The following is a 13,904-nucleotide window of genomic DNA, read 5'->3' on the forward strand; positions in this document are numbered from 1 at the left end:
CATCATGCAGATTTTTATTTTAGTATGGGTAGCAAGGAAAGCCGAAAATTTGTCTCCTGCTTCGCTTTTATTATTAATTTAGTGACCTAATGGAATTTTCTTATGATGGTCTTACCAATATTTCTGGCGCCATTCACACCATGCCTGATACAGATGATTTTGAAGTGTATTTGAAGCTTTTACCTTTTATTATAAGCTTATGACGCCGTGTTATTAGTGGGATCTGAAAATGAACTACAAGCTGCTCTGAATGCCATGTTTCTATATTGTAAAAATTGGAAATTATAGTAGAATGAAAGAAAGACAGAGGATAAAACAAAAACCCATTTTTCGGTACGAAAGATGTATTTAAATGTTGTTTGATGAATTTATGCATCCTGGTATTTTGTTTTCGAGTAATGGTAAATTTGATAAAGCCAAAAATAAAGCTCTTAGGCTAGATCGAAAGCAATGTTTGGTACTTTAAAGAAAATCTAGAACATTGAACTGAATTGCCTATAGATCCACAGATTAATTTGATTTGACCCTACAGTGTATTCAACACTTATGTATGGTTTTGAGATACATTGTATACATCTGTTACTTTTTACAAAACAATCTTGAAAGTTAAAACAATCAACTCTTGGTGTTATTTTGTATGGCTACTCATCAGAGAGAGAAACATTAGAAAGGACTAGCAGAACAATCAGAGACAGAAGCGGTAAGCAGAAACTTAAAGCAGCTATATTATATCACCAAAAAGTAGCTGGAAAAATTAAACCACCTGAAAGACCAGTAAAAGACAAAGATGAAAATGTCCTGATATAGGCAGAGAGACAGCTCAATAGATGGGCAGAACATTTTGATGATCTGTTGAACCAACCAGCACCAGAAAACCCACCAGATGTACAAGCAGCAGATACAGACCTCCGTACCAACTGCGAATGATCAACCAGGGACAGATAAGATCCCAGCTGAGGTACTTAGAGCAGACCCTGATACAATGTTTGGAAACATCTGGAAAGAAGAACAGATTCCATCAGATTGGAAAGAGGACCTTTTGATCAAGATGTCAAGATGGGAAACCTCAGCTGTGGCTGTTTTGTTCACACTAGGCGTAGACCACAACCAGAGGACAAAGAAAGGGATTTCAGTGGACACTCTGTAAGTTAAACCAGCTCGACAACCAAGACTTTGCAGACGATCTAGCACTCAAATGTCGCACAACCAATAACAGATGCAGGAGAAATATTCACACCTACGCTACAGCTCAGCCAAAGTATGACTAAACATTCACTAAGGGAAGGCGGAGATTCTAAAGGTTAATGCAATAAAATGAACCAGTGAACCAGACAGCATTCCTACGTTGGGCAAGCGTTGGTTCAACGATGTCATTCACGTTGGGCCAACGTGGGGTACCCAATGTTGTAAGTGCAAAGAGAGCCAAAGTTGGCCCAACGTAATGCCAACATTGACCCAACGAACATCCAATGTTGGCTCAACATAAGCCCAACGTTTACCCAACCAAGTGGTCCGACAATGGTATTCCTTGAGATATATTAGAATAGTATTTTATAATTTGTTATCTTTTTATGTCGCAGAGTGCTGATGCCATGTACTACGTCAGAGAAAGCACTCAAATTTTCTCTCGGTTTATCATATATATTCTTTACAGTTAGAATATATCAGTGACAAGCTGATTGCAGTCCATGAAATTAAAACAAGAAAATCTATTATAAAATTAGTAGATATTACAAGCATTGGTATACTAGATATTGAAAACTTGCAAATCATTTGCATTTGATAGAAACATGATAATGCCTGTCACTGTTTTTTGTTTAGGTAGAATTTACATTAAAATTATTTTATACTTACGTTTGTTCAAAATGAAAGAAAAAATTGTTTTGAAAAAGGTGTATTACGCTATCAGTTACAAAACTGCATAAGGGGGGGGGGGATATTCACGTACATTATTGTTATCATAGGTTAGATTTGGTTATTTAAGTTTGTGTGTTATTAAGTTCTAAATATTAAGCACGAATACTCGTTACACCGTTGGCTCTGGGTTGGACAAATGTAGAAGAATGCAAATTATTTTATCATGGTTTTGATTTAAAAATATTGAAATATAACACAATACTCTCAAGTACAAATAGCTTCTAAAAAGTTAGTAAAGAAAAATTAACATAAAATGCAATGGTTATTCTGAATAGTAGGACCAACGTTGGGGTAACGAAAAACCTTTCGCTAGTATGAATATTAATGTATTTAAACCTTAAAAACGTCATGTTTAACCATTGGCTTGACAAGTATTGACCATTTCTGTAAAAATAAATCAAGAGGAAATATTTTAAAAAAAACGCTCACTGCTACATTTGGCCAATGTGAGGCTAACGTAGTCTTGCCAACGCCAAAAAAGCCAACGAACCAACCATCAGACAACGTTGGCCCAACGGGGGTATGCTGTCTGCATGGGGAAGCTTGATATGGAATCCCTGAGGCAGTCGAGTCCTTCGCGTACCTTGGTAGCGTAATTGACCAGAGGAGGTCACAGATACAGATGTAAAGACCGGGATTAGCAAAGCCATAGGAGCTTTTACACAACTTAGAAGCATCTGGAACCCGAGAATGGTTATCCTGCACATCCAAGTCCAACTGTTTAATTCGAATGTTAAACCCGCCCTGCTATATGGAGCAGACACCTGGAAATTTACCAAGAACACCGCAAATAGGATGCAAACTTTCGTCAACTTATATCTTCGACGAATTCTATCACAGACTGTGCACTAGCCAGACACAATAAGAAACACCGAACTATATAGAGACGGATCGACTGGCGTCCAGTGGAGGAATACTATGAAGGAGAAGGAGTTTAGACCATGCACACCCTGCGTAAGCCAGTCAATAACATCACACGACAGGTCCTTACATGGACACAACAGGGAAAGAAGGGAGGGAGACCAAGAAACACCTTACGCCGAGACTTAGATTCAAATGTTAGGCTGCCAGGGAAAACATGGGGACTGGAGCTGACAAAAAAGAACAGACAGTGCTGGAGGACATTCGTCCACAAGTAACTAGATTTGGCAATTTTTTTTTAACGTATTGCCTCCCTTGTATTGCTACGTGTATTTCGTAGTATATTTCACTTACCTTCATTGATTGCCTCATCTTAAAATTTTGTATTCAGTATATGCATGTATAAGCTGCATATTAAAATATGTAAAACATACATTACTTTGGGTAAGTATAGGAGAAACAAATCTGTCTACATTCTGAGAACTTAGGCGTAAACGTTTTCCTTCGCACTTCGACATATATAGAAATCAATGTTAAAATATAGAGGCATATTGACTCGAAAATTTAGATATATCTGATCTGTTCTTGAAAGATGCATGCATATAATCCAAATCAAAATATCCGTCATGGTATGGATCAATATCGTTTACTCTAAAATAAATTAAAAGTTGAAATTGAAAAATACAAGTTCTTATATACATATAAATTATATAGATTTTCTTTTTTGTACAAAACATATTCATACCAGTATTATTTTATAGAAAGCTGACAGAAGTGCGGATGGAAAATTATGTACCAATATTACTTTCTTAAACTTTAAGAAATCTTTCAGTTTATCCACTAGAAATATTAGGTATATTTTACATGTACCTTGCAATGAACAGAGTAAAACATTTCAGGGTGTCGAACTCAATTTGGGCCGTAATGATATATATAGAGCCAAAACCGAAAATTGGCTATAGCTGCTATAAATAGAAATAGGAATTCTCAAATTGTGGTGATGATACATGTGTAAATGCTTTTATTTCAGACCATTCTAATACGATGAAGATTATGTTGGATCATTTTACGAATTTCCATGAGAGGCTGAAGCATTATTTTTTTGTTCATTTTAGATGTTTATTCTGCAGTAGACCTGTGCGCAGACATACCGGACTGCTCCTTACACTTACAGTTACAGACAGTTGCAGTCTGATTCTCCTCCCCCAAACTGCCAAAGGCCCTATTCAGCGATAAAAATGTTAACACCAGGTCACCAGTAACTTGAAACTGCTTTAAAATGACAATCAAAAGATAGAACCGAACGAACATATGCAGGTGTCACATGACGAGGAGCTGAAGTATAGTTAAACCTAAGAAGTTAGTGTTAGTTTAGATTTGATAGAATAAGGAACAGCCAGGGCTTGCTTTCTTTCACAATCAAATATGTATAGAATTCATTGTAAGTGTAAGTATTGTATGCCCCCTTATAAATTTGGAAATGCTTTTTTTTTGCGTGATATCTTGATTTTCACAAAGTTTACCCCCATCATTTTCTATTTGTTTTGCCTTGCCTTTAATTCTATTTAAACTTTGTCCTAACCTAAAATCTTGGGTCCGCCCCTGCACCTTTTATGAATGTATGTTTATATGTTAGTCTAGCATTCTTCCGTAGATGTACTTCCAAGACAGTTAAAGTGGGGAAATGCTCCCAGACCTTACATGGGGTCAGAGTAGGCCAGAGCATCTACACAGCAGTCCAGCTGCTAGTAGGACATACTCTGACCGAGTTCTTCAGTCAGGTATCTCAAAGGCTGGGCTCCGCCACCTGAACACAAGTTGGTTCTTCTAACCTACTAACATTGACCGTGAGAGACCTGTATGGATATTCAAGGTCTTAAAAAAAACCTCATAGGTCGTAAAAAAAATTATCATTAGTCTGGCTGGGTATTTAATAGTGGAAGAAGTCCCTAAGTATTGTGCTTTAGATTTATATTATTATTATATTATTATTTAGATTTGTATTTTGAAGCAAGAAATTATGTTTTTCAAAGCATTTACAGTGTATGGGCCGGGATCTAGAAATATCTTTTTCTGACGATTAAAAGTATATCATAATTTGGCACACTGCACTAACTTTCATTTCTCACTACTGCACTACAAGTTTAATAACAAAAATACATGGGTAATCTTGTGACACTCAAAGCTCATTTATATTTTGTTAAATTTTCTAGATGAACTTAAGAAGAGACATGTAAATTGGATTCAGGAGATTTGTGTGGAAGGTAATTATACATTTTGTACTTGTATATTTGAAAGACAATATTAATTCAAACTTTTCTATTTTTGGATGATTGTTTTTTTGTCTGATGTTTTAAGGTTTTACATTCTAAGCTTGTGTTATGTTAACAGTTACTGTATATGCTAAATGATAAAATATGTATGCATATTCCTGAATGCTCATGGATAATTTCTGACTAGGAAATTCAGGAAAATAAATACACTGCATAAGTAAAATAAAACATTTTTTTTGTGATACTTTGATGGTTCTTTATTTTAAAATAATCTTCATCTAGTAATGATAAAAAAGAAATGGTTGTTGATGACATGTGATTACCAAAATTATTTTATTGAAGAAAGGGATTTTGTTCTGCAAATTAAATAATGCATCAATGTTTATTTAAACATGATAAATGATAAGTGAAAAAATAGGCAAGAAATCAGGAAGTAGATTTTATTATAATGGCTGAACTTGAGCTGAAATAAGTAGTTTTGTGTAAGAATCAGGCAATGGGTGGCACATTGATTTCTCAATTTGGTCATTTTTGCCTCATACTTATTCAGTACTTCGAGAAGTTTTAAGTTTATTCTGAAGTATCTGTAACATAGATATTATTTTACTGGTTATATAGGTTCAGGAAATTTTTCCTGCCATTTTTTACATAGTGCATTTCAAGTAAATTTGACCTATCAATATCTTAAAAAAAAGCAAACTTTACAAACATTTTAATGGTTATTGATTGAGTTTATCAGGTATTAATACTTAGATAAGGCAATCAAATCTCTGTGTTTTTTCTTCGTGTGCCACAATGCATATACATTTTGCCAGATTTTTAGAAAGAGATGATTGCACATCATTCTATTACAGTTAGAATAAAATGGTGTACTTTATAATTGGAAGATTTGAAAGAGTAACTTTATATTTTTGACTGATTAAATATTCTTAAAAATCTCTGAGAATTTTATTTGACAAAATTTTGTTGTGTCCAATTTACCAATGATTTAATGTAATTATTTTTACAAGTGATGACAATATGTCATGGGACAACTATAGATGGGCAAGGTTATGAACCACTTTTATATCCAGTTTAATAACAAGTAAGTTTGAAATGCTATATTTTCAATACCCATATCTAAATATGCAACACATCAGGTTTATGATCTGTAGCCACTTGCTCACTCATTTTGGAAGCTTATTTGGCGCCATTTTACTTTGATCTATTGTTTTTGTTAAACCATAACAAATTAAGAGTCCTTTAATGTTATGGCTCTGCTCTATTGTCCATGTCTGTGTCATCTCCTGTAGACACTCAGTTTTCATATTACATGTATAACTTAAGTATTAGTTGGTTGTTGGCATAGAATTTCTCAAAAAGATTCCAAACTACAAGATGATGATTGTTATTGAATTTGGGGTTTATGACCCCATATGTTTTAGAATAAGAGCCTAAATTAGGTCAGAAGAAGCAGTTCCTAGAATTTCATTATACAACTCAAATAACAGCATATTGATGTTTATAATATTATTCCAAAATAATCTGTACAAACAAGGTCTGGTCATACTGGGATTTATTTTAGAGGGTTCAAAAATTTGAATGTTTTATGAGTGAAGGGACAAAAAGGGTCAAGTAACAAGCATCTTTTTGACAATTAGTTGACTGTAAGTAAATGCATCTCCCTGAAAATTGTATAGGTATCATACCTGCAAAAGAGGACTGAGACTTTTTTGATGGGCTATGACTGTACCCATACTTGGAATTAAAGGCCAGAAAAGGGGCATTTTTTATTCTAGTCAAATTTTTATATTGTGTAAAATTTCTAGTCACAATCAAACCTCAAAGCTGCATGTATCAAGCTTAATTGTATTTCCATACTTGCCCTTAGTGTTCAGGGTTCAACTTCAGTAGTCGTACGGTCGTATCAAGCGGTGTTCGAGAAACATTTTATTTTTATCTTGTTTAGTAAAGTAGTACACACTTTTAAAGTATCATACATATAGATGGTACAATGGTTATATCTATGGAAGAAGAAACATACTTATTTAAGATTTTATGAAGAGAAAGAAACCATTTTTGATAAATAAATATATTGCCTTTCAGATAACATAATTATGACAAGTGCTGGGCATTCACGTTACATGAAAGCTTTAGCGATATCTCTTGGACCAGCTGCTGATGTACTTCATCTGTATTTTGAAAACAAAGTCATTGAAGGAAAAGAATTGTGTGACTTTCTAAATGATGTCAATATTAAGCACATCTTGTTCCATGAGAATATTCCAACTGTCCCTTGCTGCGAATGCCTTAAAGTTTCAATAGCAGCTCCAAAGAAGAGAGGAAATTTAGGCAACACTCAATTTTCTTTGTTATATTCTGATAATAGGACAAGTCAACCAAACCACATAATTCAACACAAGGGGAATATTAAGCAACATTGCCTATGCAGGTACCTTGCGGGAACGTCTTTAGCTGTTGAGGACCTTGATATAACCATAATGTGTATTATCATAGATAAATGTTGTCCACCAAAAAAACACTCTTCTGTATCAGATTTGAAAGTAATTCGGGATAGGTTGGTTCACTTAGGAGATAGGCAGTTGAATGAATCCCAGTTTGAACAATTCAAAAACGAGTTACAAGGTGCAACAAGAAGATTAGCAAATTTAATTGGGAAATCATATGCCAAAACAATTAAGGACCAAATTGAAAATTTATGCACAGAGGATCATATTGATGAGTTACGCAAAATTGTTCTTAAGTCTAAAGAAGATATCAAAGAGGTAAGTTAAAAAGGAAGAGAGAGAGAGATATTATTACATATTCTTGTTAAGCACCTACTACCTAGATTATTTTCTTGTATTTGCCCAAATGTGTTACAAATTTCAAAATTCTTTGACTGTTTTCATTCTGATCAGAAACTTTTTCTGTCTCAAACATTCAATCACAATCAAAATTTTGAGCTCTATCAAACTTGAAAGTTGTGTCTATACTTGACCCAACTGTTCAGGGTACACACTTGTGGATGTATCAAGCTGCCCCATATGTAGAGCATTTTATGTAAATTACATTTGAAGATCTGGAGGCATCAACTATGGATTTGATGGCGCGGCAAGCTGAGTTTACTGGCTATGCATTAGGGGAGCAAATAGACTGATATATGCTACTGTAAAAAATTATGGCAGTCAATCATGGAGTTGACACCCTCATTTTACTGTATTTTCCTATGAAATATTCTCTGTTTTAAACATTGTTGCATTAGTGTTGTTTTTACAAGTGTTGAAATTGATTATTACATGTATGTTATACAGTTACGTATTGGAATGAATGGAGTTCTGGAAGGTGGACAATTTACATCTGAATTGCAAGACATCACTAATACACAAAGGAAGCAAGGAGAAGATATTGAGCAAATGAAAGCTACATTAGGCATGTATATTAAAATATGTGACTCGTGGTGACCTCTCATTCAGTCAGTTACAACATGTACAAAGAAATGCTTGATAAAAGGAAAATGCAGAATATATGTTTTTTTTTGTGGAATTGGCTTTGGGTTATCGACCTATTTTACAGTGAGTTGATTGTTTCAGTGTGTTTCTAGTTCAATTGTATGTTTTGTACTGTTCCACTAGTACTTGACTGGGCACAAAAAAAAAAAAAAAACACACAAAAAAAAAAAATAAAGCAAATACTAGAAACAAGAATACAAGAAATAAAATAAAAACAAACAAACAAAAAACAGGAGTGACATCAGGTGTCCAAAAAGGGTACTCCCTGTTCCACCAGACAGCAGCACTCATCATAATTGTCAGTGACAGTGACTAAAATCCAATTAGCGTCAAGTTCAATGGATTGAGAATACTATAAGACATGAAATCTGACTGAAGAAATCTTGTCTCATCTGTGAGATAAAAATGTCATATCAGTCATGTAAATTGTGATGAGGACCATATATCTTCTGTAGTGATTATAATTTCATAGGCTGAATGTACCTCTGTCTAAGAAGCTTATTTGATAGTATCCTTGTTTTACTAAAAAAATTAGTGGAAAAATCCCATGCACAATAGTAATAGATCAACTATGAAATTTATACACCATAGTCTGGTATATCCACCCAGATAGGGGAAGTTCACAATTCGAAAGTCTGAATCCTAATGTTTATTGTTAAGTTTTCATATCAAACATCCTGTATCATAAATGTAAACATGTATATGCATAGATTAAAGTCTAGGTGTGAAATCCAGAATAAGAGGATGTATAAGATGTCTCTTGAATTAGAAATGAGGTGTACAAGGTAACAAATTGGCTATTTTTTTTCCTAAAAATTGGCAGATGTTTTGATGATTGTTTGTGTCTAATTGAATCTAACCTTGATTTACAGTGACCCAGAAGAAGGGATTGAGGGGGTTGGCACCTTTTTTGTCATTTTTACGAGTAAATTTGACAAAAAATGGCAAATAATGTCCTAGCGCCCCCCTTTTTCTGGGGAACCCCGGCTGGTACCTCTTCTTTGCAAAATGCCTGAATCAGCACCTGATTTCTTACAGTTGGAGTTTAAATTTAGTCTTCACAACAGTGACTGATTTTTGATGAAATTACATTCCATTGGAAATTTCATAGATATATTAATAAATATGCATAACGGAGATAGCTTTGTATGAAAAGAATATTATGTATATATGTCATTTACAAATTAATGCTTATGAAAATAAAAATTGTATAAGCTCTTGTTTCATTGATTCTTAATGGTGATATACAGTTCATATTTGATAAGGCATGCAACTTTCAAGTTACAAACTATATCAGAATTATTGATTTTGTTCAAAATAATTTTAATCTAGATTTTTATTTTTTCTTATAAGAGTGTTTGCTATATGCACAATTTGGAGAGGTTCAGACTCTTACAGATGTAAATCGTCTTCCAAAGTGTAGCAACACAGTTTGTGAAGAAGCATGTAATTTGAATAATAGTGAGTACATTACTATTTTTAGATATTTTTTTTAGTATATATGCTGTACTTTTTCTAGATCCTATTAATAAAATTTATGACCTCAGCATCTGTCTTGAATATTTTCATTGTCAGTTATATTCACTGTAGTGATAAAAAATTGACAAAAACTTCTCCTTTGAAACCATTTAGTAAATTTGGACCAATATTTGATAACACTTAGTTGTGTTAATGTTTAAGGTAGTACGGTGTGTGTTTTTTAAAGAAAATAATGTTTAATTAACATTCTGCGCAAAACTTCAATTTTTTTTATTCGTCATTTGGAAATTCCTCTTCTGACCAGATCAAATCAGATCTTACTCATGGATAGAAATTAGCAGTCTCCCAGTAGCCCATGGCTACTATATTCTAAGCTTGGCTACAAAACATTTTGGTAAAATTTAGTTGAACATATTGAAAACTTTCAACAAAAAATTAGTCTGGGCTATCCACTTGTATTTCCTACTCCTCATCCCTGTAGTACTGGTGTTTATCTTTATGGAATTCCTATAAACTCTGAATACTGTCTCAAAAAAATATACATGTAGCAATGTTTTAAGCTGTCTTTTTGTTAAGCTTTTAGGCTGAGCTTGAAAGCAAAACAAAAATAGAAGTAACTTAAAGTGATGTAGTAAGTCTTATGTCTACATTATCAGTGCTTCTTAGGATAGATTTGTAGAAGTGATTAACCAAAAGTTCATATCCTAGAAAAGTTAAAATTATCCATCTAACTGTTCAGACCTCAAGTGGCTGCTATTTATTGCAATGTTTCCACATAACCACTTGGTATTCTTAGAATATCATTTACAAATGACATGTAAGTTGTAGTCAAAATATATATTCTAGGTTAGCTGTATTCACAAGATAGCTTAACAGGCAAAATTATGAATAACCACTAAGTACATTGGGTATATTCCTAAATCCCAACTCCTGGCCCTTATATGGAGTGAAAATTCGGCTTACCCATTTAAAAGACTTTTTAGTGAATTTATTGTGTTGAACAGAGACAAAAAAAAAAAAAAAAAAAAAGTAAAAGGATTTACTAGATGCTACAACATTTACATGTAAGAAAATATTACAAAGTATGGTTTCTAAAGCTGATGCCAAGGAGCTGTACATGTATTATTGTTGCTAGACTATAACCATATTGTACTCACTTGCAATACATTTCATATTCATCGCCTGAATATAGCTGAAATATTGCTGCTTGGTCGTTAAACCCCAACAATCAATCAATCTTTGTTTATGTAGATTGTCATTGTTTCCTGTTTTTATGTTCGGGCCATATTTTTTTTTATTTTGACGTATTTGAAATATCCCACTGCTGTTGTCTCAGTATTTTGCCAATATTTTATTCAATTTTCAAATTTTTGGGCTGGTTGCACTTATGTTTTCGTCACATTTTTTTCTCAGCAACTATAAATCATAGCCATTAGATATTTGTTATGCAACTTCAATATGGGGTCCCATATCCTGGGATGCTATTTCAGGTCTGTCACATTTCTACATCCTTTTTACGACAACCCAACCATTTCTGTCTTTGACCCATTTTTTTTTTTTTTGCAAAATTGATTGGGTTGCATTATAAGGGAGGGAAAAGGGAATGTTTTGTAGAAATTGAGACCATACAAATACTAATATGAAAACTTTATTTAAACTCGGTATTAATCATAACAGACAACTTATGGTGAGATTCAGCCACATTTGTCAAAAAGTAATTATGAACCTTGAAATGTAAAAGCAGTAGAGAGAGTTGCTAGAAGCAGCTAAAATAAAGACCCAATAACTTTAGGGTACTGTAATTTTTTCAGGGTACTGGTGCTTATTTTTAGCTATTACCATCACTTGGCCTCTGTCGTCGTCATTAACAATTTATCAAAACTCTTCTCCTCTAACACTACTGGACCAATTGGAACCAAACTTAATATGAAAGTTCCTTGGGATATACTACATAGAAGTTATATGGGGATTTTTGATCCGTTGAAAAACATAGCCGCTGTTACTAAAAATAGAACATAGGGGTCAGACAGTTGTTTTTTGCATAAATCTCCAGAACCGCTTGGCTTAGCCGTATTCTGGTAAGGTAAAAGTGTTTAACACAATGAGATCTATCTGTGGTTAAATTTCCATTTTAATCTGTTCAGCCGTGTTGGGGTTATTGCATTTTTTGGGTTTTTTTTTATATTTTTAATATTATTTGTCAAATATCTTCTCCTCTGACACTACTTGACCAATTTGAACCAAAGTTTATACATTTATGAATGTTCTTTGGGTAGCCTGCATTATAAGAATTGATGTGGGGATTTTTGATCTGTCGGAAAAACATGGCTGCCATTACTAAAAAAAAAACATAGGGATTGGACAGTAGTTTTTAACTCACCTGGCCAAAGGCCAAGTGAGCTATAGCCATCACATGGGGTCCAACATCGTCCGTTGTCGTTAACAATTTTTCAAAACTCTTCGCCTCTGACACTACTTGACCAATTTGAACCATACTTGGTTTGAATGTTTCTTGATGTATCGTGTATAGAACTGACGTGGGATTTTTGATTCATCAAAAAACATGACTGTCGTTACTAAAAATAGAATATAGGGGTCAGACAGTAGTTTTTCGCATATATCTCCTAATCCATTAGGTTTAGTCAAATTCTGACTTAAGGGTAAATGTGTTCAGCTTGATGAGATCTATCTGTGGTCAAATTTTCATTTTGATCCATTAAGGTCTCACTAACCACTCCCGGGTCAAATGGCCACCCCCCTATGTAGTACCAAAAACACACTGAACCTAGACATATGCATTGTAAGTGCATTATTTGTGTGCATTATGATTAAAAGTAGTCAAAATAAAGCTAAGAATGTGTACTTTAAAGTCATATATGTAATTAATTACAAAAGTGTATGAATATTGTTTACATGTGTGAGTAATTTGCCTCTATGCTGTCAGTTAGCAGAACAGGTAAAAATTTGGATTTTCAGTATTATTTATTCAAGTAAATTTTGTGAAGAATTTCTACTATCATCGTACCATTAGCATAATGATTTTGGAAGCCTTACTTTCCAAGCTTCGCAACGGTATGCAACTTTAAGATGTCATTTGTCCTGGGAATTCACAGTGAGACTTTGAAAATTACTTTTTTAACATGTAAAGTAATGGAAACGTTAGAAGTGGTTAGTGAGACCTAAGCCATGTTGGAGTTATTGCCCTTTTTGACGTTTTTTTTGCTATATTAATGTTATTTCTTTAAAAAATCTTCTCCTCTGACACTACTTGACCAATTGGAACCAAACTAGTAGGGACTTTTGATACTTTGATAAACATGGCCGCCCTTACTAAAAATAGAACATAGGGGTCAGACAGTTAAGTTTAGCCAAATTCTTTCAATAGCTGTAATGATTCTTATTATAAGGCCTACTGTAAGAGTTATTGCCCTTGAAAGATGAAAATGGTGTTTTTTCACAGTTTTCACAATTTCTTGAAAACTATGATAGATAGAAAGAAACTTTCAGTTGCTGAAATTATTCTTATGATAAGTCTTACCAAAGTCTTATTGATTCATAATTTTTGGACAACTTCTTGTTAAATTAATTCCCTTTGAAAGGTAACATTCAACCAGGTGAGTGATTTAGGCTCCCGGGAGCCTGACTTGTTCATATATATATCTCCAACACAGATAGGTTTAGCCAAATTGTTTCAATTGCTAACATTGGAAACTCTCAATTGCTGAAATGATCCTTATGATAAGTCCTACCAAAGTCTTTTTGAGTCAAGATTTTTGGACAACTCTTTGTTAATTTTATTGCCCTTGAAAGACAGAATTCAAACAGGTGAGCGATTCAGCCTTCTGGAAGCCTCTTGCTGCTTTTTGTCTGACAGGGACCAATT

The 13,904-nt window shown here is 33.8% G+C and overlaps 1 protein-coding gene across 7 annotated transcripts in view; it reads left to right on the forward strand.

Annotated features, from left to right (window-relative positions):
* Positions 1–3,719: 3,719 nt before the first annotated feature.
* The window catches only part of LOC148612342 (uncharacterized), a 41,256-nt gene continuing 31,071 nt past the window's right edge, over positions 3,720–13,904 (forward strand). For 2 of the 7 annotated variants that reach the window (XM_088593679.1, XM_088593681.1), the window contains exons 1-5: positions 4,189–4,225; positions 4,992–5,042; positions 7,137–7,816; positions 8,345–8,462; positions 9,896–10,003. In XM_088593679.1, the coding sequence (XP_088449805.1) occupies positions 4,204–4,225; positions 4,992–5,042; positions 7,137–7,816; positions 8,345–8,462; positions 9,896–10,003 (979 nt within the window). In that variant the 5' untranslated portion in view covers positions 4,189–4,203. Of the gene's footprint in view, positions 4,138–4,157; positions 4,226–4,991; positions 5,043–6,061; positions 6,136–7,136; positions 7,817–8,344; positions 8,463–9,895; positions 10,004–13,904 lie in introns of those variants that run through there. The other 5 variants (XM_088593682.1, XM_088593683.1, XM_088593684.1 and 2 more) reach the window with 5 other exon arrangements.

This window comes from Perna viridis, chromosome 7, assembly GCF_037379345.1.
Source record: "Perna viridis isolate PV_CMFRI_1.1 ecotype Kerala chromosome 7, ASM3737934v1, whole genome shotgun sequence".
Lineage (NCBI taxonomy): Eukaryota > Metazoa > Mollusca > Bivalvia > Mytilida > Mytilidae > Perna > Perna viridis.